This window comes from Babylonia areolata, chromosome 3 (genome assembly GCF_041734735.1).
Source record: "Babylonia areolata isolate BAREFJ2019XMU chromosome 3, ASM4173473v1, whole genome shotgun sequence".
Classification (NCBI taxonomy): Eukaryota; Metazoa; Mollusca; class Gastropoda; order Neogastropoda; family Buccinidae; genus Babylonia; species Babylonia areolata.
Window position 1 is genome coordinate 45,322,147 of NC_134878.1, and position 22,105 is coordinate 45,344,251.

The 22,105-nt window shown below is 43.2% G+C and overlaps 1 protein-coding gene across 7 annotated transcripts in view; it reads left to right on the plus strand.

Moving 5' to 3' along the window:
* The first annotated feature begins 639 nt into the window (after window positions 1–639).
* LOC143280583 (regulator of G-protein signaling 22-like) overlaps window positions 640–22,105 on the plus strand; it is a 132,128-nt gene continuing 110,662 nt past the window's right edge. For all 7 annotated transcript variants that reach the window (XM_076585290.1, XM_076585291.1, XM_076585286.1 and 4 more), the window contains exons 1-3: window positions 640–779; window positions 6,730–7,024; window positions 8,399–8,427. In XM_076585290.1, the coding sequence (XP_076441405.1) occupies window positions 6,997–7,024; window positions 8,399–8,427 (57 nt within the window). In that variant the 5' untranslated portion in view covers window positions 640–779; window positions 6,730–6,996. The remainder of the gene's footprint in view (window positions 780–6,729; window positions 7,025–8,398; window positions 8,428–22,105) is intronic.

A 22,105-nucleotide genomic window follows, 5' to 3' on the forward strand; every position in this document is an offset into this window, starting at 1 on the left:
TGGGAACCGCTCTTACTGCATGCCTTCACGTTTGCTGCTCCCCCCCCCCCAACCCCCACACCCCCATTCCTCCCCTCCTCTCTTCCCCCTCTCCCGATGTGCCGTTGCAACTGTTAACCCCACCCCCACCCCCCAAACAAAAACAAATCATACAAAACAAAAAAAAAAGGAAAGAAAAGAACAACAAAAATCAAGTTACACACTCTGACTGCACACCTTTACGTTTGCTGCCCCCCACCCCCATCCCCCCCCCCTTCTCCCCTCCTCTTCCGATGTGCCGTTGCAACTGTTAACCCTCCTACCCCCCAAACAAAAAACAAATCATACAAAAGAACAAAGAAAAAAAACACACGAAAGAAACGAACAACAAAAAATACAGTGAGCTGAAAAAAAAAAAAAAAAGAAGGCGCGACCCACGCGTCTCTGCTTTCTCGTCCTTTCAGCAGGTCTGTGTGTTTCGTGCCGACCCTTCCCCGCTGATCAGCGTGGTGGGCCCCTCGCGTGGTGTATTGCACCAAGGGATCAATCATGGCGAAGTTGCTAGGCTGTGTGACTGGGCCAAAGACTGATTGGGTAGGATTTCGGTATTTCGTTGGATTGGCTTTGGCTTGCGGTGCGAGCAGACGACAGGTTGTTGTTGAATGGAGGGAAGGAGTCGTGATTTCGTTGTTTGAACAGTTTGTGTGTGTGTGTATGTGTGGAACACTGTGGAAGATATTTTGTGCTCGGGAAGTTTTGTGCTGTTTATTAATGAATGTGACTTTTTTCTTCTTCCACGGGTAAGTTTATGAAGCAGTCTTGTAGTCCTGTTTTAGTTACTGGTGAATTTTGTAAAGTATAAGCAGTGTATGCTGTACAGCTGTGACTTGATTTCGCTTCTCTCTCACGAGGTTCAATGTGTTGTTTCGTTTCACAGAAACCTTTCCAAGTTGATACGAATGGTTTATATGATCAGTGGGAAACACAAATTAATGCAGTTTAAAGCAACGACTAGGCGTGATACCAGAACTCCGAACTTCACGACTGATGTAGTTTCCTTTTATTTCTATGCCGTGAACATGTTTATTATTTTGTATATTATATTTGGCTGTTTCTTCTTTGAAAACATGTTAGTGAATAGGTGGCTGATAGCGGCAATGGTCACAATAGAATAAACATATGGATTAATATATAAACGAATGAGAATAGTAATGATGATGATGATAATAATAATAATAATGATAACTAATAAGAAGAAGATATTCCCAAAATCTCAATTGACGAATTAGAGTTTTCAGATAATTCATATAGTTTTAAAGAGAATTTTACTTTTATGCACCGATTTTTTTCATCTCCGCTACATGCAAGTCAATAAACACTGTTTGTGTGTGTGTGCTTGCGCGCGCTCGCGTGCTTGCGCGCGCGAGCTCGCGCGCGCGAGTGAGTGTGTGTGGGTTTGGCTCTTTTACATACCTCCTTCATTGTTGTTTTCCTCATCCACCCCTCGATGAATTTACAGTTAACGTGTCTGTGTGTTTTCAAAGTATGGAATATTAATCATTTGCTTCAATAACCATTAAATGTAACGTGTCTGTGTGTTTTCTGAGTATGGAATATTAATCATTCGCTTCAATATGCATTGAATGCGATGTGAATGTTTAATTTTTTATGTGATGTGGTCTTTTAACCAGTGCGTTCTCGCTATCCTTGGATAATGCACAAAGGTTATCACTATATCCCTATATATATGGTAGCCCTGGTGCGTGTATGTATGTATGTATGTATGTTTGTATGTATGTACCTACGTAGGGCCTATGTATGTACTTACGTAGTGTGTGTTTGTGTGTATGCATGTATGTGTGTATATATGTATGTATGTGTGTGTGTTTGTGTCTGTGTGTGTGTGTTTGCGCGCGCGCACACACATTTCTGCGTGTGCGTGCCTGTGTGTTCGCGCAATAAACCGAAAATTTTTTTTTTTTTTAAACGAAAAGTAGACCAGTTACATAGACCATGCCAGTCAAAGACGTGCCCTCGGTGAAGCCTCACAAAAATCGCACAATGCCTCTTTCAGGCCTGGGTTGGCACCGGTGTGTTGTGTTCAGCTGGAAGGTCGACATGCACTGACCGCAGCGTTCCCATTGCTTAGGAATCGAATGGATTATCGCAGAGCCGGGGTTAATCTCTTTTTGTGCAGTGAGGGCACTCGTCTGGTTTCAGCCGGTGACGCTACTTGCCACTTGTAGTGACGTTTCTGGCAAACGTCACTTTGTATGTCTGTGTGTGTGTGTGTGTGTGTGTGTGTGTGTGTGTGTTTGTGTGTGTTTTCCCATATCAGTGTCCATATCTATATCTTTCTCTGTCTACGTCTCACTATTGGTCACTTTTTTTCCACGAGACTCTCTCTCCTCTTTTGCCATCTGTCTGTGTGAGTGTGTGAGTGTGCGTGTGTGTGTGTGTGTGACACACGCACACACACATACATACACACACACACACACACACACACACACACACACACACACAAACAACAACAACAAAAAAACAAAAAAACACAAACATATACACATACAGATGTATGGATTTTTTTTTCCATTTATGTGCCATTATGAAAGGGTGTTAAAAATTCATCATAGACAACGCACCATACCTTATGAGATAACATTCGTTCAGCTACGTAATACATAATACACAACATTGATAGATTATACCTTCTTTTAAGTAGGTATAGCATACCCTAGCCAAAGTAATACATAATACACATCATGAAACATAACTGTATTTGATTGACATTTACAGCACCTAAAAGATATATTTACACATCGTATATCACAACTGCTTGGTGAACAACGAGAGGGAGAGAGAGATGGGGAGAGGGGGTGGGTGGGTGAATTCCAGTGTTTAGTTCAGATCGTTTAACGATATTTTCATATATATTTTTTGTTCAGTCAGTAACCGAACCAATCTGCAAACAGGTTCATTCTGAATCACCCACATTTTTTTTTTTTTTTTTTTTTTTTAAGGATATTTTTTCCGGCAATGGTCCCCCAAATTTTCCCTGTTTAGTACGTTTCTGCAATGATGAGTTTTCCCGTTGCCCTTCTATTGTAATATATTCTCTTTTTCACGGTGAAGAAAATGATAGTCATCGTTTGGGTCCAAACGATCGATATGGCTCGCGTGTGCGTGTGCGTGCGCGTGTACGTGTGCGTGTGCGTGCGTGCGTACATGTGTGTGTGTGTGTGTGTGCGTGCGCGTGCGTGCGTGCGTTTGTGTGCGTTTGAAACAAACAAAAACAGCAAGAAGCATAAAGAAGGAAATAAAAACCTTGTTGATGAAGTCCGTTTGTGAATTCCTTCCAGGAAATGCAGTATCGATTTCGTGTGGCAGAGCTGAAACTATACAGAAGAGCCGACAGTCTGGTTAATCCTCCATGACCCTCTTCCCCCACTCTCCCTCCAGCCTCCCACCCCTCTCACCCTTTCCACCATCCTCGCGTTTTTCTCATTTCCCATGGGAAAAAAAATAAGTAGAGAAAAGAAAAGGAGAAAAGATTGACGTCAGAAGTGTCAAGCGTTTCTGTTGCTGTTGCCGTTTTCTTTTGTTGTTCTTGCTGTTGTTTGTGTTCTTTGTTGTTGGAGCTGGTTTCCCCCCCCCCCCCCCCCCCCCAGTCTATCCTTGCACATCGATATATCATTAATCGCTAGGATAGAGTTGAATTCCTGCTACCTGTGATCGACGGACGAAAAATAAAAATTCTGCCAAATACAATACAATACAATACAATATAATACAATACAATGCAACACAATACAACGCCATGCAGTGCAATGCAATGCAATACAATACAACACAACCAGCACAATACACTATAATATAGCACAGTACAGAACAGTACAGTACAGTACAATGCAATACAATACAACACAACACAACACAGCACAGCACAGCACAGCACAATACACTATAATATAGCACAGCACAGTACAGTACAATGCAATATAATACAGTACAGTACAACACAATATACATGCAATACATTGCAATGCAATGCAACACATTTCTATAGATCCGATTGGTAATTATGTTTGCACCCAAAGGCTTAATCATCACTCACAGAATAGCCCACAATGGAGTCCGACGCACACGATGAGTGTTGAGGGTGGGTAAGGGGGGGGGAGCATAGCAGGAGTGGGGCGGGTTCTGGGGTCTTTTTGTTTCACAAGGTGCTTGCTCTTGTATCTGTTATGATCGACAGCACCTAGATGTGACTTGATTCTCGTTTTTATGTTTTCCATTAAGAAAGATAAAGTAGGTCTGTTCCATGTGAACATTAGTTGATTGCAAGGTTGGTTGTGAAAAGGCTGCACACGTGGATATGACTCCCTCGGTTAATAGTTTTCTCTCTTTACATGGGTGGTGTGAGTTAGAAGAGTGGTGATCGGAACTGCTTGATTTAAATTTGAAATCGGTTCATTGATTTCCTGGCCGAGCGGACACAGTTGATGTGTGTGTGTGTGTGTGTGTGTGGTAGGGGCTGGAGGGGGATTGGTGTGTGTGTGTGTGTGTGTGTGTGTGTGTGTGTGTGTATGTGTGTGTGTTTGCGTGCTCTAAACGAGCATTTCACAAAGGGTTCAGCCTTTCAAATTTTCAACAATAGAAAATTCTCTTGTCATTAAAACAGTTGAATGCCCTCACTTTTATGTACTGTTGTGAATTATGCAGTATTCGCAGCGAGTGGTTTGGGTTTCAGCAGACCCTGACGTACTGCTTGTTTTCGTTCTCAACAGTATAGTTCAGTCAAGTGTTTTGAGTTATGCTCAGGACAGCGTGCACACACACACACACACACACACACACACACACACACACACACACATATATATATATATATATTGATTGATTGATTGATTGATATGGATACCTATATAGCGCCTATCCTCGGTCGGAGACCAAGCTCTAAGCGCTTTACAAACACGGGGTCATTTGCACAACAAGCTGCCTACCTGGGTAGAACCGACTGACAGCTGCCACTGGGCGCTCATCATTCTTTTCCTGTTTCATTCAATCAAATTTCAGGCACGCACATAAACACACTCAGACATTTAACATTTTACGTGTATGACCGTTTTATTTACCCCGCTATGTAGGCAGCCATACTCCGATTTTAGGGGGTGTACATGCTGGGTATGTTCTTGTTTCCATAACCCACCGAACGATATATATATATATATACTTTTTAATTGGACCAGAGCTTGTTTTCCCTGCAATTATTCATTCTTTGTTTCTTCTTTTAAACAACCCAAATGATTTATTTGACGGATGATTGCAGTGCATTGTTTGTGCATTAGTCACCACGTGTAACCTCTGTGTCATTTCTGTCCCATTGCTTTCCGTTCCGACGTCATTCCCCGGTGTGATCATCGTGGCGGTATCCTCAAGGTTGCAGAATCAACCGGGTAGTTCGTCATTCATAGATGAATGAAGCATAGAACGTTGAAATGGACTGTCACTTATTGTCAAACGCCGGGGACAGACTAGGTTTTCAGAACCAAAACCAGATCATCAAAAACGCATTCAAACGGAGAACTGTGTTGACTCATGCATGGCCATTCTTGCTGATTGACGATGACACTCCATAGCCCGTATCGTTTTTCAGAGGTAACGGGACGCATTGAAGAAGCCTGGCCACATGCAGGTCTGTACGTGTTGAACGTGTTCAGACCACGGACGTATATAGTCATTTTAAGTCCGTGGTTCAGGCCGAGTGGGCCACAATAGGTTAAAATTACGGGAATGTGTTGTGTATGATGATGTGATCGTGATGACTGTGTGACCCAGTGGAAGAGCTGACGTCCTCAGCACAGGCTGTTGTCTTATTTACCTTAAGGAGCTTGATGGTTAAGATCCCATGTCATGACCTGTGTTTATTTGCAGGGTTGTGTGTGTGTGTGTGTGTGTGTGTGTGTGTGTGTTTGTGTGTGTGTGTGTGTGTGTGTGTGTGTGTGTGTGTGTGTGACAGTTTTGTGTTTATCGAGGTTGAAATTATTATCAGTGGACCATCCAGCAGACTGTCAGTGAATTAGTCAAGTAATCAAGCAAGGAGACTATCAGTGAATTAGTCAAGTAAACAAGCCAGAAGACTATCAGCGAATTAGTCAAATAAACAAGCAAGTAGACTATCAGTGAATTCGTCAGGTAGACAAGCCAGCAATCAGTCATGCAATGAAGAGCAAACAGACTAGCAGTCAGTTAATCGTTCAACTACATACGCGCTGATTTATTCTCTTTTACGAAGTCCTTTAAGTAATTTCCTGTAATTGTATTTAGATTTTTTTTTTCAAATTTCACCCACATTTCACCCTCATTTACCCATGTTTCCCCAACCCTCCATCCATTCACATCTCCCACCCCTTCTAACCGATAATACTCAAATGTATTCATAAATACTTTAACAAAATGTCTTCAATCACCGATATGTGTGACGGGACATTAAACAAAATTCCTCCTCCTCTGATTTATTTACACGGGGTTTTTCTTTTTTTCTTTGCGATTCTCCCCCCAAATTCAGTCAACGACCAGTCAACCAGCTATCTAATCACATAAGTTATTATATGCCAGCTCTGTCACTTTTCTTCTATCAACCATCTCAATACAAATGAACATGAATATTTTATTTTATTTTATTTTTCATTCTCAATACAAGTGAACATGAATATTTTATTGTATTGTTTTTTTGTTTTTTTTCAGGCGCTGATGCGGTGACTATGGCGGTGAAACTGCAAGTTTCACCAAAATGACATTTTCAAGACTGCGCGTGTGTGTAATTCCGTGTGTGTGCGCGCGTGCTGTTGTGTCGACACGATTCCTGTGGATTTAAATTTGGTGATGTGTTCGCGGTGTTTGAACCTGTCAGTATGACGTCATTGGCAGCGATGACGTCTTCAAGGTGTGTGGTTTAGGAACTGGTTCTGTGCGGATTACGACTGGTAAAAGTGACGTGGATTCATAATCGTGATGGCGTCTGTCGTTGTTGTACAAGTTGGTGAGTGTTGACGTTTTTCCTGAAAAATCTTTTTCTCGTTTTTAAACATGTTCTGTGTGTGACTTCTCCGGTAATGTTCAACTTTAGAATACTAAACTCAGGGGGGCTGTTTAGACGAAAAACAAAGGGTGTCTTAGGCTCACCTCGATGCGCTAAGTTGAATGGAACCCTCAGCTAAGCTGTACGACCACTACTTTCCCATGAAACTGCGACAATTTTATACACAGTAAGCTCAGCCGATCACAGCCAGAGCAACCACCTGCAAGCCATTTTGACTGCTGATCACGCGGGTGGTCGCGTCATCAATCTCTGTGTTTTATTCTAAAGTTGAAGACTACCTTACTGTGTATAAAATTGTCGCAGTTTCATGGGAAAGTAGTGGTCGTACAGCTTAGCTGAGGGTTCCATTCAACTTAGCGCATCGAGGTGAGCCTAAGACACCCTTTGTTTTTCGTCTAAACAGCCCCCCTGAGTTTAGTATTCTAAAGTTGAACATTACCGACTTTACTTCTCCTAAGTTTCGGCATAGTTCCCGAGATTGACGTCAGAAGCATTTCGAGACGAACTTAAGGCAAGCGTGTTTAGCAAAACAAAATGACTTTAGATTTGTTTGAATGTTGAGTTATGATATATCTTAGTGTGTTTATAGCCTAACAAAACATAATCTGATTTGTTTTCATATTCGTGTATTGAATTGATATGCTTTTTTTTTCTTCTAGTGTCTTAATGCGTTTATTTATTCATTTACAGATCTGATCATTTACTAATGATATAGTTTACGTACTAAGAACATTTTCACCTAACTATTAAAGGGCAAACAAAAAAAAATTCTTTTTTTTTCCTAATACACACATAAGGACAGAAGATAGACAGAAAGAAAGAAAGAAAGAAATGAACTAACCTTCCCAAAGCAGTTCGTAGGAATGAATAGCAAGGTTGTCCCTTTTCTTTCGTTTTTTCCCTCCACACCCACCACCAGTCCCCCCCCTCCCCCCGAATGAAATTATGTGTTAATCTTGTTCTTTCATAATTCGTTTGTCAGCTTCTGTCTCTGTTTCTGTCTGTCTGTCTGTCTGTCTGTCTCTCCCTCTCTCCTGTGTGTGTGTGTGTGTGTGTGTGTGTGTGTGTGTGTCTCCTGTGTGTGTGTGTGTGTGTGTGTGTGTGTGTCCTGTGTGTGTGTGTGTGTGTGTGTGTGTGTGTGTGTGTGTGTGTCTCTGTCACACACACACACAGAGATATCTATCTATCTATCTATCTATCTATATATATATATATATATATATATATATATATATATATATATATATATATAAGATATGTTTTGTTTTTGTTTATCCATTTATTAATGCGTTTGTTTATTTTGTTTTGTGGCAGATCCTCCGCAGGTGGATGATGACGATGTGGTAAGTCATGTGTGCGGCAGTCCCACCTGTTCAGTAGTTGTTCTGCAGTGTCTTGTCTGTACTGTGTTCTCGTGGTCATTTTTCAGGTGGGTTTAAAAAAAAATCATTTTATTTTTCCTTTTTTTTAATATCTTTTTATTTTGTATTATTTTTTGTGTGACTAAAGTTTTCTTTTGATATCTTTTTCTCAGTCTGTTTGTCTGTCTCTATCTGCATGTCTCAGTAAAAAAACCAAACAACAACAAACAAACAAAAAACAACAACAAAAGACCAAAGAAACAAACAAACAAAAAAACAACAACAAAAAAACGTTTTCGAAGTTTCGATCTTTACCTCTTTCTCTCTCTCTCTCTCTCTCTCTCTCTCTCTCTCTCTCTCTCTCTCTCTCTCTCTCTCTCTCTCTCTCTCCCTCCTTTTATTTGCCTGTCTGTCTCTCCCTCTCTCTTTGTCTCTGTGTGTGTCCCTTTCTCTACCAAGATCTGCGTGTCTCTCTCCGTCTTTCCCCTCTCTTCGTCTCTCTTTCCTTTCACCCCTTCTCCACCCCGATACCTTTTGCAATACGATGCTGTTTGAGTGGTTTTCTTTTTAACACATTCTTCGTACAATTATATCTTATCTTCATCTGTCCTGTTGTAGATTGTACAAGAGTGAAATTATCAGATTGTTACGACGATATTGTGTTCAGATATGTTTCATAGGCGTTCAGAAGAACATAGAAAACACTCTCTCTCTTTCTTTCTCTTTCTCGCTACTTCTGTCTTTCTTTACCCACTGTCTGTCTGTCTGTTTTCTCTCTCTCTCTCTTTCTGTCTTGTATCTGTCTCTGTCTGTCTGTCTGTCTCTCTTTTGTCTCTGTCTGTATCTCTCTTGTCTCTGTCTCTCTCTCTGGTGTCTGTCTCTGTCTCTGTCCCTCTCTTGTGTCTGTCTCTGTCTCTCTCTCTCTTTCGTGTCTGTCTCTCTCTCTTGTGTCTGTCTGTCTGTCTCTCTTGTGTCTGTCTGTCTGTCTGTCTCTGTCTGTCTCTCTCTCTTGTGTCTGTCTGTCTGTCTCTCTTGTGTCTGTCTGTCTGTCTGTCTCTCTTGTGTCTGTCTCTGTCTGTCTGTCTCTTGTGTCTGTCTCTGTCTGTCTCTCGCACTCCTTCTGCCCCTTTCTCTCAGTTCTCTCTCTCTCTCTCTCTTTTTTATTTTTTTATTTTTTACTGTATTTTTTTTTACCACATGGCAGTGATTCACGAGAACTGTCTTTCTCTGTCTTTCTCTCTGTCTTTCTGTCACTGTCTCTCCCTGTCTCTATCTATCTGTCTGTTTCTCTTCCTCACACAAACACACACACACACACACACACACACACACACACACACACACACACACACACACACACACACACACACACACGCACACACACACACACACACAAACACACATACACTCCCTCTCTCTCTTGTTTCTCTCCTTTTTCTGGGTCTGTGTGTCTGTCTGTCCCTCAGTCTGATTCTTTCTATCTGTGTTATAATCATGTGACAGCCATTCAAGAGAAATACTCTCTCTCTCTCTCTGTGTGTGTGTGTGTGTGTGTGTGTGTGTGTGTGTGTGTGTGTGTGTGTGTTCTTTCAGTGTTATAATCACAGCACCTATTCACAACTCTATCTCTCTTCCCACCGTTATTTCTCTCTCTCTTTGAGCTTTCTCTTGACATTGCTTGCCGGAAAATTATATAACATGTTGCATTCAGTGAGACGCATTACGGTATTAAAAGGAAAACGTACATTCATTAAAAACACGTCCTACTCAAAATGACATTCAGGCGCCATATATTGGGTGTGTGCAGGGGCAGCTGTGAAGGTCTGTTCTTTTGTCACAGAAAAGCGTAGTCTATACGTAAAAGAAGTACTGGGATTTTTTCGGGTCCAGGTCGGTCGGAGTGACTTTAGGTGTGGTGTTGGGTGTGTGTTGTGGTGTGTGTGTGTGTGTGTGTGTGTGTGTGTGTGTGTGTGTGTGTGTGTGTGTGTGTATACGAGTCTCCATATGTGTGTGTGTGTGTGTGTGTGTGTGTGTGATAGACCAATAGGGAGACACAGAGGGGGAAAGAGAAAGATGGGCTGGAGAGAGAGAGAGGGGTAGAGAGAGAGAAAGAGAGACAGAGACAGAGAACTTTGTTGTTGTTCTTCTACATCCAGTCCTTGTTTTATATAAGTCTGGACTACAATAAGAATATTATTCCCAAACTGAAAATGTATCTTTAAAAAAGAAGATATGAATGTATTGGTGGAAGGGGTAGTGAGAGAGAGAGAGGAGGGGGAGGGGGGGAGGGAGGGGGCAGAGAAGGAGAGAAGACGGACTTCACCATATCGAACAACGAATTCTTCACGAAACCCAGCCCCAAACGATATACAACTTGAATCTCTCCCTCTCTCTCTCTCTCTCTCTCTCTCTCTCTCTCTCTCTCTCTGTCTGTCTGCATGTCTGTCTCCTCTCTCGCTCTCTCTCTCTCGCTCTCTCTCTCGCTCTCTCTGTATGTCTGTCTCTCTCTCTCTCCCCTCTCTCACTCGTCCCTCTCTCTCTCTTTTCTCTCCTCTATCTCTCCTCTCTCTCTCGTCCCTCTCTCTTCTCTTTCTCTCTCTCTCTCTCCTCTCTCTCTCCTCTCCCCCCTCTCCCCCTCTCTCTCTTCTCCCCCCTTTCCCCTCCCCCTCTCTCTCTCTTCTCACGATCCCCTTTTTTTCTCTCCATCGTTTTCCTCTGACCTCTCACCCTTCAAGGCCACAAATAAAACATTTGTGTCTCATTTCCCCGAGCCCCTGCGAGACATGACCTGTTCAATGGTCATACAGGAGAGGTGCAAACAGCAGGGAGGAAAGTATTGCCGGTAACAAACATAGCAAGGTGGACAAAAAAAGGAAGAAAAGAAAGGGGGGAAAAGATAAAAAGAACCAGGTGCTATTTGCCCGGCCTTTGTAAGCACAGCTCTGACCTGTTCATTGATTAGCGTGTGTGCTTTTGTAACATCAAAAGGTAAGGAGAGACGGTGGGTACAGGTAAGGTAGGCACCAACTGGTTTTAAGTGTGAGGGAGGGATATGGGGGAATAAGGGAGAAGGGGAGAGATAGAGACACAGAGAGAGAGAGAGAGAGAGAGAGAGGTGGCAAAAAAAGGAAAAAGGCACAAAGAAACACACGAAGTGAAACCGATAGAGACAAACTGACGCCGTAATAAAATACAATTTATGAGTAACACCGGTAATTCTGGAGCGAAGGCTGACATAAGTACCATCAACTTCGGTCGATCGATTACAGGTTGAGAGGTCGAGGACCGGTGTAACGTGACTGTTTGACCCTCCACGCAAAATAACTACCAGGATTTTTATTCTGGGCAACGGCCGCATTAACTAACTCCTGAATCAAAACTTAGCCCCCCTCCACACCCCCTACCATACCACAGCCTTATTATAGTCCAGTGGGTATTTGCAAGCGTGCACATGCGTATGCACTATTGTTATTGTCCAGAAAATCCCGCAGAAATTACTATCGTTGGACAGTTAAACTGTCAAGTTTACCCGGCTTTTCTCTCTCAGTGATCGGACTGACGTCTCTGTATAATCTTTGTGGACAGTTTATGGCGTCAGTGAATGAGTTGGCTTGTGTGTGTGTGTGTGTGTGTGTGTGTGTGTGTGTGTGTGTGTGTGTGTGTGTGTGTGTGTGTGATTGCCTGTATATTTGCGTATGACAGGGAGACAGACAGAGATGAACGCAGAGAAAGACCCAGAAAGAGAAAGAGAGAGAGAGAGAGAGAGAGAGAGAGAGAGAGAATTGCAAATAAAGGCAAATGCAGATAAAGTCCCGAAAAGAACGGGCAGCTAATTATAGATTTATTTTTTGTAAAAGGGAAAAGAACACGCACATGAACACAGTTTTATTGTTAATGTCAAGAGCCCCTCAATACAGGCGGTGATAAGAATTTAGACAAACAAACGAAGATCATGACGATCGCTGTAGGAATCAAATCAGATGTAAGTCACATGAATTATCACACCAAAGAGAATCTCTGTTTGCTCTTTTCTCAGAGGAATGCGCTCTCTCCGTCTGTCAGCCTGTGTGTCTGTCAGTCGATGTGTCCGTCTGTGTTTGCATTTGGAAGGAAAGGACTGGGCCCCGTCTTCCTATGCTAAGCATGAGTGTGTATGTGTGCGTGCCTGAAATCTGATTGAATGCCACAGGAAACGAATGATTAGCGCCCAGTAGTAGCCGTCAGTTGGCAGCCTGTTGTGCAAAAGACCCCGTGTTTTTTGTGTGTTTTTTTAACATTTTTTATTCAGACAAAGGTTTACAGATACATAATTTATATGTTTTGTGCATTAGAAAGTATAGGGTAAGCATATAATTAAGTTCTAAGTACTGACAAATCTATAACAGCAAACAATATAATTTTTATGTTCAATGGCAAAATTCCAAGGTAGCATTGTATAGCTTAATCTTGTATCAAACAGTTATAAAGTGCCCATTTTTCCACAAACTTGTTATATTCCATAGTTATGTTAAAAGCATACTTGTCTACTTCATATGCCTGTTTGATCTCTTTTTTTTTAAACATTTGTAATGTTGGTTTTACTTTGTTGATTCTACATTTGTATACGTAGAATTTAGCTATCAATAAAATACATGAGAAACATTCATCAGTTTTCATTTTGTTATGTCCAAAAAGCACCAGTGTGTCATTCAGGTTAAGTCTATCACAATGTAAACACTTTTCTTTTAAATATCTCACAAACTCCTTCCAAAAATGATGTACATGGTTACATTCCCATAAATAATGCAGAATCTCTTGTACCCCGTGTTTGTAAAGCGCTTAGAGCTTGGTCTCTGACCGAGGATAGGCGCTGTATAAGTATCCATATCAATCAATCAAGCAAGCCCTAGACACAGTGGGTGTGAATTCACTGCCCCGATAACCGTAAAAGGCTATGGGGTCATTAGCCTTCAGCCTGTCTGTCTGTCTGTCTGTATGTATATATGTCTGTCTCTGTCAGTCTATATGTCTGTCTCACAGTCCTGTCGAGACACCATATCAGTCTAGCATGTCTCATATACCCTGCACCCGCGAGACAAAACCTGCTGTATGGTCACGCAGGCGTACAAACACGAGAGAGGAACGTACACCCATGAACAAACATAGCGTGTTGGACGATGAAATGAAAAAAAAAAGGGGGGGGGGGGAAGATAAAAGGAACTAGGTGTCATTTATTCGGCCTTTGCTTATAAAGCCCTGACCTGGAACGCAGTCTTTTTAACTACATGTAGCAGTTCACCAGACGTCAAAGGCGAGGTGTATTGATTACACTCAGATAGGCCAAAGTTGTTTTTCTTTGTTTGTCTGTTTCCTCTTTGGTGCCAGAAGGGTGAGGGGGGGAGAGGGAGGGGGGAGAGAAAGATGAGGGGAGACGGAGCGGCAGACAGAGCTTCAGACTGGCGCCATAATACGATAATGAAAAAAACAGAGAAGAAGATACTTGTGGTTCTGCAGGACCCAGTTGCATTGCATGGTTCTAACTTTTTGACAGTTACACGTGACTAAATGCCCACGTTGACTGAACTACACCATTGGTCAGTTCAATACTACACACAGTTAGTAGTGGGTTACGACCATACTAGGCTCTTCCGTCCGAGCAATGCAACTGGCTCCTAAAGAGAATCGACCAATTTTCGTATCTTTGGTCTGCTTGATTGATGATGACAAATAAAAAGGGACCAGGCTAGCGTGACAGTTTTAACTCTCCAAAAAACGGGAGGTTTTTTCTTTCTGAGCAGTGAGCAAACGTTTGGGTCAGGCCAAAAGAACTCTTTCCTTGAAGCGAACTGACTGCCGATCACCCCCACACCCCCTTCCACCCGATTACACTCTGTATCTCACGTGAGTTTTGTCATGTGAGCATTATTTTGCCGTCGCCCAGAATATATGCCATCACTTACTGTGGTTGGAGATTTAAACTGCAACTACACATCGTCTGATGTGTCAGTGTGAAGACTGGCGTCAAGGCAGGGCAGAGCAAGAAGTTTATTTCATGTATCTTCTGTGGCCATAGAAACAGTGTACATTGACATCTGTAACACACACACCATATGAACAATAAGAGTGATCCCAAAAAGTGAAAAACCCAACAACAACAACAACATATCAACAACAACGAAAGGCCCACACGAGCAATCAGAACAACACGTAATCAGTCGTTTTCCATCACAATAGAAAAAAAATTGAAAGAAAATTTTTTGGATTACCTATCAATATACAAAGTGTCATTGAAAAGAAATGTGAATAACGTAGACAAATGGTTAAAGTTTTAACAGTATTATTTTGTTTCTTTCGAAAAAACAGTAAGTGGAGTTTGATGGGGTTTGGCCGGGTCTCTGCAATACACACGTCTGTCTGTGACTCTCTCTGTGTCTCTCCTTCAGTCTGTCTTTCTCCCTCCCCGTTTTACCCCTTTTCCCATTCTGTTACCGCCTAATTTCTATTGTCTGTCATTGTTTGCATCTGGTCTGTCACTTTTCAAGACCCCCACCCCATGTCTCATTATCATAATTATCGCCATGCCTTTGCAACGACGACAAAAACTGTTTCGTGGTCACACAGGCCGTGCAAACATTAAGGAGGAACGTACTATGGTTGACAAACAAAGAATGTTTGGGGAAAAAGGAACCAGGTGCTTTTCATTCGATCCTTTGCGAACAGAATCCTAACCACCGGGTACGCAGTCTTTAATTTCCTGTGTGCTATTCAGACATCAAAGAACGAGGTGTACTGATTACAGGTAAGGTAGGCAAAAATGGGTTATTTCTGTCTTTGGGACACTCCGTGTGAATGGAAAAAATTAATGGTTGTTGGAGGGAGAGAAAGAGAGAGAGAGAGAGAGAGATGGAGGCTCACGGGATGGAAAATAGTGGTGGGAAGGAGTGAGAGAGAGTGAGACAGAGACACAGTGAGAGACAGAAACTGACAGATAATAAGACGGGTATAGGAAATAGTGGGATAGGGAGAGACAGACAGAGAAAGAGGGGGAGTGAGAGAGGGTGGTGGCAAGGGGGGAATGGCACTGCAATAAAACAAGACAGGAGTGGGCAGAGCTAGTGGTTCTGGAGAGAAGATTGACGTAAGTACCACTGACTTTGGTCGTTCAGTGACACATAGATAAGACTCGACGATTCCCCTCAGTGTGAAGACCTGTGTGCCTGAACGGATCTTTATGGACTATATACAATTGTGGATTTTACCGTCAATGTCATGTATTAAGTCGAATCATTGACGTATGCAGTGTGTGTGTGTGTGTGTGTGTGTGTGTGTGTGTAAGTGTGTGTGTGTGTGTGTGTGTGTGTGTGTGTGTGTGTATATATATATATATATATATATATATATACTGACAGAGAGAGAGAGAGAGACAGACAGACAGACAGACTGACTGACTGACTGACTGAATCGGCACTGTACCTAATCTATATTCGTTTGCCGTGATTGAAAAGTCAGCGTGGAAGACCTCTAGTACCCACGCTGTTGCTTAAAAAAAAAGAAAGAAAGAAAGAAAGAAAAAGAAAAAAACAAGTAGCAGGCACAACAAAAGAACTCATCAAGTTGCATGAAACATAAGGTGTGTGTGTGTGTGTGTGTGTGTGTGCACGCGCGCGCGCGTGTGTGTGTGTTTGTGTGCGCGCGTGCGGATGCGATGTGTGCGTGCATGTATGTATATGTGCGTGCATGTATGTATATGTGTGTGCGTGCGTGCGCGCGTGCGTATGCGATGTGTGCTTGCATGTGTGTATATGTGTGTGCGGCGTGCGAACATATGTGTGTGTGCATGCGTAGGTGCGTGCGTGTGTGTATATGTGTGTGCGTGCGCGCGAGCGTATGAGTGCGTGCGTGTATGTGCGGGTGTTTGTGTGTGTGTGTGAATATGTATGTTGGTGGGGAAGGGGTTGACGGGGTTGGAAGGTCCGTCGGGTGGTGACAGTGAAGGCATTGTCTTCTTGAATGTCCTAGAGGTGTGAGAACATGGCGGCAGCACCAGGAAGTGGATGGGTAGGAGGTGAAAATGGTGGGAGGGGGGTGTGGAGGGAGGGGGACACGGGGTGGTGAGGGGGTATGGTCACATACCCGTGTGTATCCAACAGGCTTCGTGGTTCCCTTCCATCCATCCCTCCCCCTTCTCCTCCTCCTCACTCCCACCACCACCACCACCACCACCCCATCTCCCTCCGTTCGTTTCCTGCCCGCTGTGTGTTGAGCAGTGGTGGGAGAGACGAAACATGTATGTATGTTGTTCGTTTCCAGCTACGAGTCCTGACGTCCTTTTTTCTTCTTTTTTTTTTCTTCTTCTTCTTGGCACTAATAAGGTGTGGGACTCGCTTTGAGAGCTGAGTGTGTGGTTGTTAGTTGTGTTTTAGTCATGTCTGGTCTGGCGTGTGTGTGTGTGCGTGTTTGCGTGCGTGCGTGTGTGAGCGCACGCATGAACACACACGCACATACACACACACACATGCGCGCGCGAGAGTGTACAGTAGGCACGCACGCAGTCTTGCACACACGCATTCTTGACATGTACACCCATTTGCCCAAGCATATAACACATAAATTACGTTGCAAGAGGGAGAGTTGGGAGAGAGAGAGAGAGAGAGAGAGAGAGGTGTAAATCAAAGGACTTGGCAAACACAAATCGTCACAGTTGAAGTCGATAACGTCGTGACAGTGTTCAAAAGCTTTGCATGGTGAAACCGATCCTTCACCCACCCTATCCCCCACCCCAACTCCCACCTTCTCCCAGTGCTGCAGCAACACACAAATTGTAGTGTTCACAGGAGCCGTGAACATTTGATAAGAAAACCCACACGGCCACTTAATTATTTATTTCATGGGATCTGTGGGCTTGGGTATGTGTTTGAAATACACGCGACGTAGTGAACTGCAGAGTCAGAAGAGTGTTTCAGTTTGTTGCAAGACAGCGTGGGTTAAACACTCTGAATGATATGGGAAGTTATTTCAAGTTACACACAGGCACCCACCCACCTCCAAGCTGTGTGCAAGACAGCGTGGGTTAAACACTCTGAATGATATGGCAAGTTATTTCAAGTTACACACAGGCACCCACCCACCTCCAAACTTCACTCATCCCCTTCCGGGTCCAGCCACAAACGCACCTTTTTCCCCCCTCTCTCTTTCATTCCATCTTTCTCTCCCTCTTCCTCCTCGACTCTCTCACACTCCCCCCTCTCTCCCTTCCCCTCCACCACAGATCGAAGTTAGCACTTTGAGCGAGACAGTGGTACTGTTATAGCTCCCCGCTACCGATAACAAAAGATGAAGCCACTGACTCCATTACTGTGCCTTAGACGACCGTTTTGCGCCGAGAAGGAAACAACAGTCAGTTGTTTCTTTGTGACATCCGTCTCAGACAGACAGACAGTAAGACAGACAGACAGACGGGAAAGGGGTATAAATATGAAGGACAGAATATAAGTAAGATGGGAGATAACCTTCGATGTGGCGATAAGCCAATATACCAGGTTTGTACCGAATTCTGTACTGGATGGGCAACCAATGAAGTTCACGCAAGAGACCTAGTAGTATGATATTTTTTGGCTTTTTTGAACATAATTCTGACAGCGTTGCTCAAGACCATTTGAAGGCATGATATCAAATTAGAGGGCAAACAAGCAATTGGTGAATTGTATTAGTCAGTGTGACAGGATCCAGGAACAGACAAGCTGAGTGATTGCTTCAGCAGTCAGATACTGTCGCATGGTGCGAATTTTTCTCGGTTGGAAGCTTGCAGTTTTACATATATTACGTATATAATTATGGTCATGTATGGACATAGCTGAATCAAAATACACACCCAGGTTTCTGACAGAAATTTGAAAGTTGACATCAGCATTGCATTCAGTCAAGTTAGGGTCTGAAATATGATTAAGTACAGTCACAGAGCCAACAAGTATGGCTCCTGTCTTGACGTCATTAATTCTGAGCTTGTTGGCTACCATCCGTTCCTTCACAGCAACAATACACAGCTCCATGTTTTCGCGGAGGAGAGCAAAAGAACTTGGGAAGAAGCTTTTATGAGCTGGGTGTCATTTGCGAACTTGCGAAAATCACATTGATGTTGACTGATGATGTCGGATAGAGTATACAGACTAAAATGGTATTGGGCCAAGATCTTGAGGAAACACCAAATTGAACAGGAAAAAGACTAGATTCGGAACGAGAACTTGAGATGAACTCTAACATGAGTGCGATTGGAGAGATAAGATTTGAACCAAGTGAAGGCTGTGCCAGAGATACCAAAAGTGTGAAGAAGGTTGAGAAGAATATCGTGATCTGTTGTGTCAAAAGCTGCCGAGAGATGGAGCAGACCCAGAACTGAGACTTCTTTCTTGTCTGCACAGGACAATAATGTATTCGACATGTGTAAGAGGGCTGTCTTGGTACTGTGATTCTGTTATATGCAGATTGGAACACCTCAAGGAGGTCATTGGATGACAAATGACTGAGGAATTGACGTAATACTACTCTTTGGAGTAATTTGTATTTGTATTTCTTTTTATCACAACAGATTTCTCTGTGTGAAATTCGGGCTGCTCTCCCCAGAGAGAGCGCGTCGCTACACTACAGTTCCACCTATAATTTTTGTATTTTTTCCTGCGTGTAGTTTTATTTGTTTTTCCTATCGAAGTGGATTTTTCTACAGAATTTTGCCAGGAACAACCCTTTTGTTGCCGTGGGTTCTTTTACGTGCGCTAAGTGCACACGGGACCTCGGTTTATCGTCTCATCCGAATGACTAGCGTCCAGACCACCACTCAAAGTCTAGTGAAGAGGGAGAAAATATCGGCGCCTGAGCCGTGATTCGAACCAAGGCGCTCAGATTCTCTCGCTTCCTAGGCGGACGCGTTATCTCTAGGCCATCACTCCACTCAATTTGGAATAGGTCTGTAGTTTTTCAGGTTTTCCTTGTTAAGACGGCTTTCTGAATAGAGGTGTAACTAGAGCGTGTTCAAAGTCTTCAGGAAAAGAACCCGTAGACAGAGAGATATTTGTATTCTTTGTGATAACTGGAAGAAGGACATTTGAGCACGTTTTAAAGAGATCGGCGGCCACACACACACACACACACACGCGCGCGCGCGCGCGCACACACACACACACACACACACACACACACACAACCACCACCACCACCACCACCCCTCAACCCAACCAATGCCACCCTGTAACGTAAGTCATAAGTACATCCACGGTCAGTGCAAGGCTTGTCTATATCTCTGGAATGAGTCGGCATTACACAGCTGTACACCTAGCTGGCTGTGATCCAATGGGTTCCCTATACTCACGGCCGTGTTAATCCGAGCTCAGCTCCTGGATTTGAGATAATTACTGGGTCACAGGCGCCAGAAACCAGTTAGTAGTTAGTTGTGGTATTTGGGAGGTTGTGTGTATGTGTGGTCGGTTTGTTTGTGTGTGTGTGTGTGTGTGTGTGTGTGTGTGTGTGTGTGAGAGAGAGAGAGAGAGAGAGAGAGAGAGAATCAGAATCAGATTCAGTATCATATTCATTTGTCACGAAGATCATAAGTACAAGTTCATAGTCACAACAAATTAGAAAACCAATCAAAACGAGTAAAAGTTGTGTGAGCCTATTCTTTGAAACATTTGTATACTGATGAATTGTGCTAGCTGAGATTGTCACACAGGGGCGTATTTAGGCAAATGACTGACTTTATCTATTAATTTCGAAATTCGTTAATCCAGACTCGTACAACACAAGCTTTTCGTAAACGATTGTGTGTGTGTGTGTGTGTGTGTGTGTGTGTGTGTGTGTGTGTAGCTGTTTCTCTCTTTCTCTGATTGCCTTGACTGTTTTGGACTTCTTTGCAAGTAAAAATAAAAATCAACGCAAATAAATGTATATATAGATATATATATTTTGTGCTTACTCGCAAGGAACAGAGCCTGTAAAGCGGTGCAGTTGCGCTAAATTAAGTCAGTTAACTTTTACATTGTGTGTACTCTTATTATGCTTTCCTTCAGCATGTTACCGTTCTAATGAACTACCGTGCAGATTCGTATGGTGTGTTCTTATCAATGGCCAACACTGAAAAAAAGAAATCAAATTTCGAGTTCACTGTGTCTCTCTGTCCCTGTCCTTGTCTCTGTCTCTTTCACAGGAGGGTATATTTTGTTTGGATGACCTAAACTGGTAAATATTTCTGCATGTTTAAAATGCCTCAGTTTAACCACCTTACCCTTTTGTGTGTATACATGGGTCGATGACCTTCCATTAGTATACCTGTGTCAATGGCACTGTCTCTCCCTGTCTGCGTTGAGCGAGCGTACGTACGTGCGTGCGTGTAGAAAAGAAAAGGAACAAGGATTTAGCGGTGCAAACACCACAGGTTTTGGATTTCTAGTGATCAAAGAACTCGGCTGACAGTAACAAAGGAATGTGCAGCTTGTGTGTTTTAAGCTACTTAATCCTTTGATAAGAATTCCGTGGGACTGGAATGATTGTGTTGGGGAGATAGAGAGAGAGAGAGAGAGAGAGGGGGGGGGGGGGCTCAGGGAAGGAGATTTCCTCTCTCTCACGTGCGCGCGCGTGCACACACACACACACACACACACACACACACACACACACACACACTGCACACACACACACACACACACACACACACACACACACACACACACACACACACACACACACACACACACACACACAGAGCCTCTCTTTAAAAGGTAGGTTTTGCTGGAGATCGATCATTGCTAACGCTTTCACGCATTCGCCATGAATTAGCGGCACGTTGCTTTTATTTTTATTATTATTATTTATTTATTTTTTTTTACAACACTGCATTTTCTTGCAGCACTTTACAAATCCCTGCTCACCATTCCAGAACTGTTACATTGGTGGGAGGGGGTTGGGGGGGGGGGGGGGGGGGGGCGGGAGAGAAGGAGAAATGACTTAGTGGATCGATAGACGTCCCTGGAAATGCCAGAGGAAGCAATGCTTTGATTGAACTGGCACGGAGGGGGACCCTAGCTGACGTCACAGGGCCGACTAGTCACCTGCTATATCACGATGGGTTCAATCTGGTTTCTCTCTCTGTCGCCTATCGCGCGTCGGTAGTTCGCCGCCATGTCCGCTGTCGGCTCTTCGTGATTTATGACTATGTGGTTGATTGGTTCTGCACTGCGGGCGGTAAACTCCGATCGACGGATTTTACATCCAGACGTTTGAATTTGAAATAGTAATAATAGTAGTAATCATAATGATAGTACTACTAATGATGATGATGATAAAGGATTATGTTACTACTACTACTACAACTATTACCACTGCTGCTGTTGCTGCTACTGTTACTACTACTGCTGCTGCTACTACTACTATTACTACTGCTGCTGCTACTACTGCTGCTGCTTCATACTGCTGCTACTACTGCTGCTGCTACTACTACTACTGCTGCTGCTTCTGCTATTGCTGCTGTTACAACACTGCTACTGCTGCTGCTATTACTGCTACTGCTGCTACAACAACTACTACTGCTGCTGCTGTTGTTGCTACTGCTACTACTACTACTACTACTACTACTACTGCTGCTGCTGCTGCTGCTGCTACTACTACCGAAAAAGAGGTGACGTACGACAACTACTAC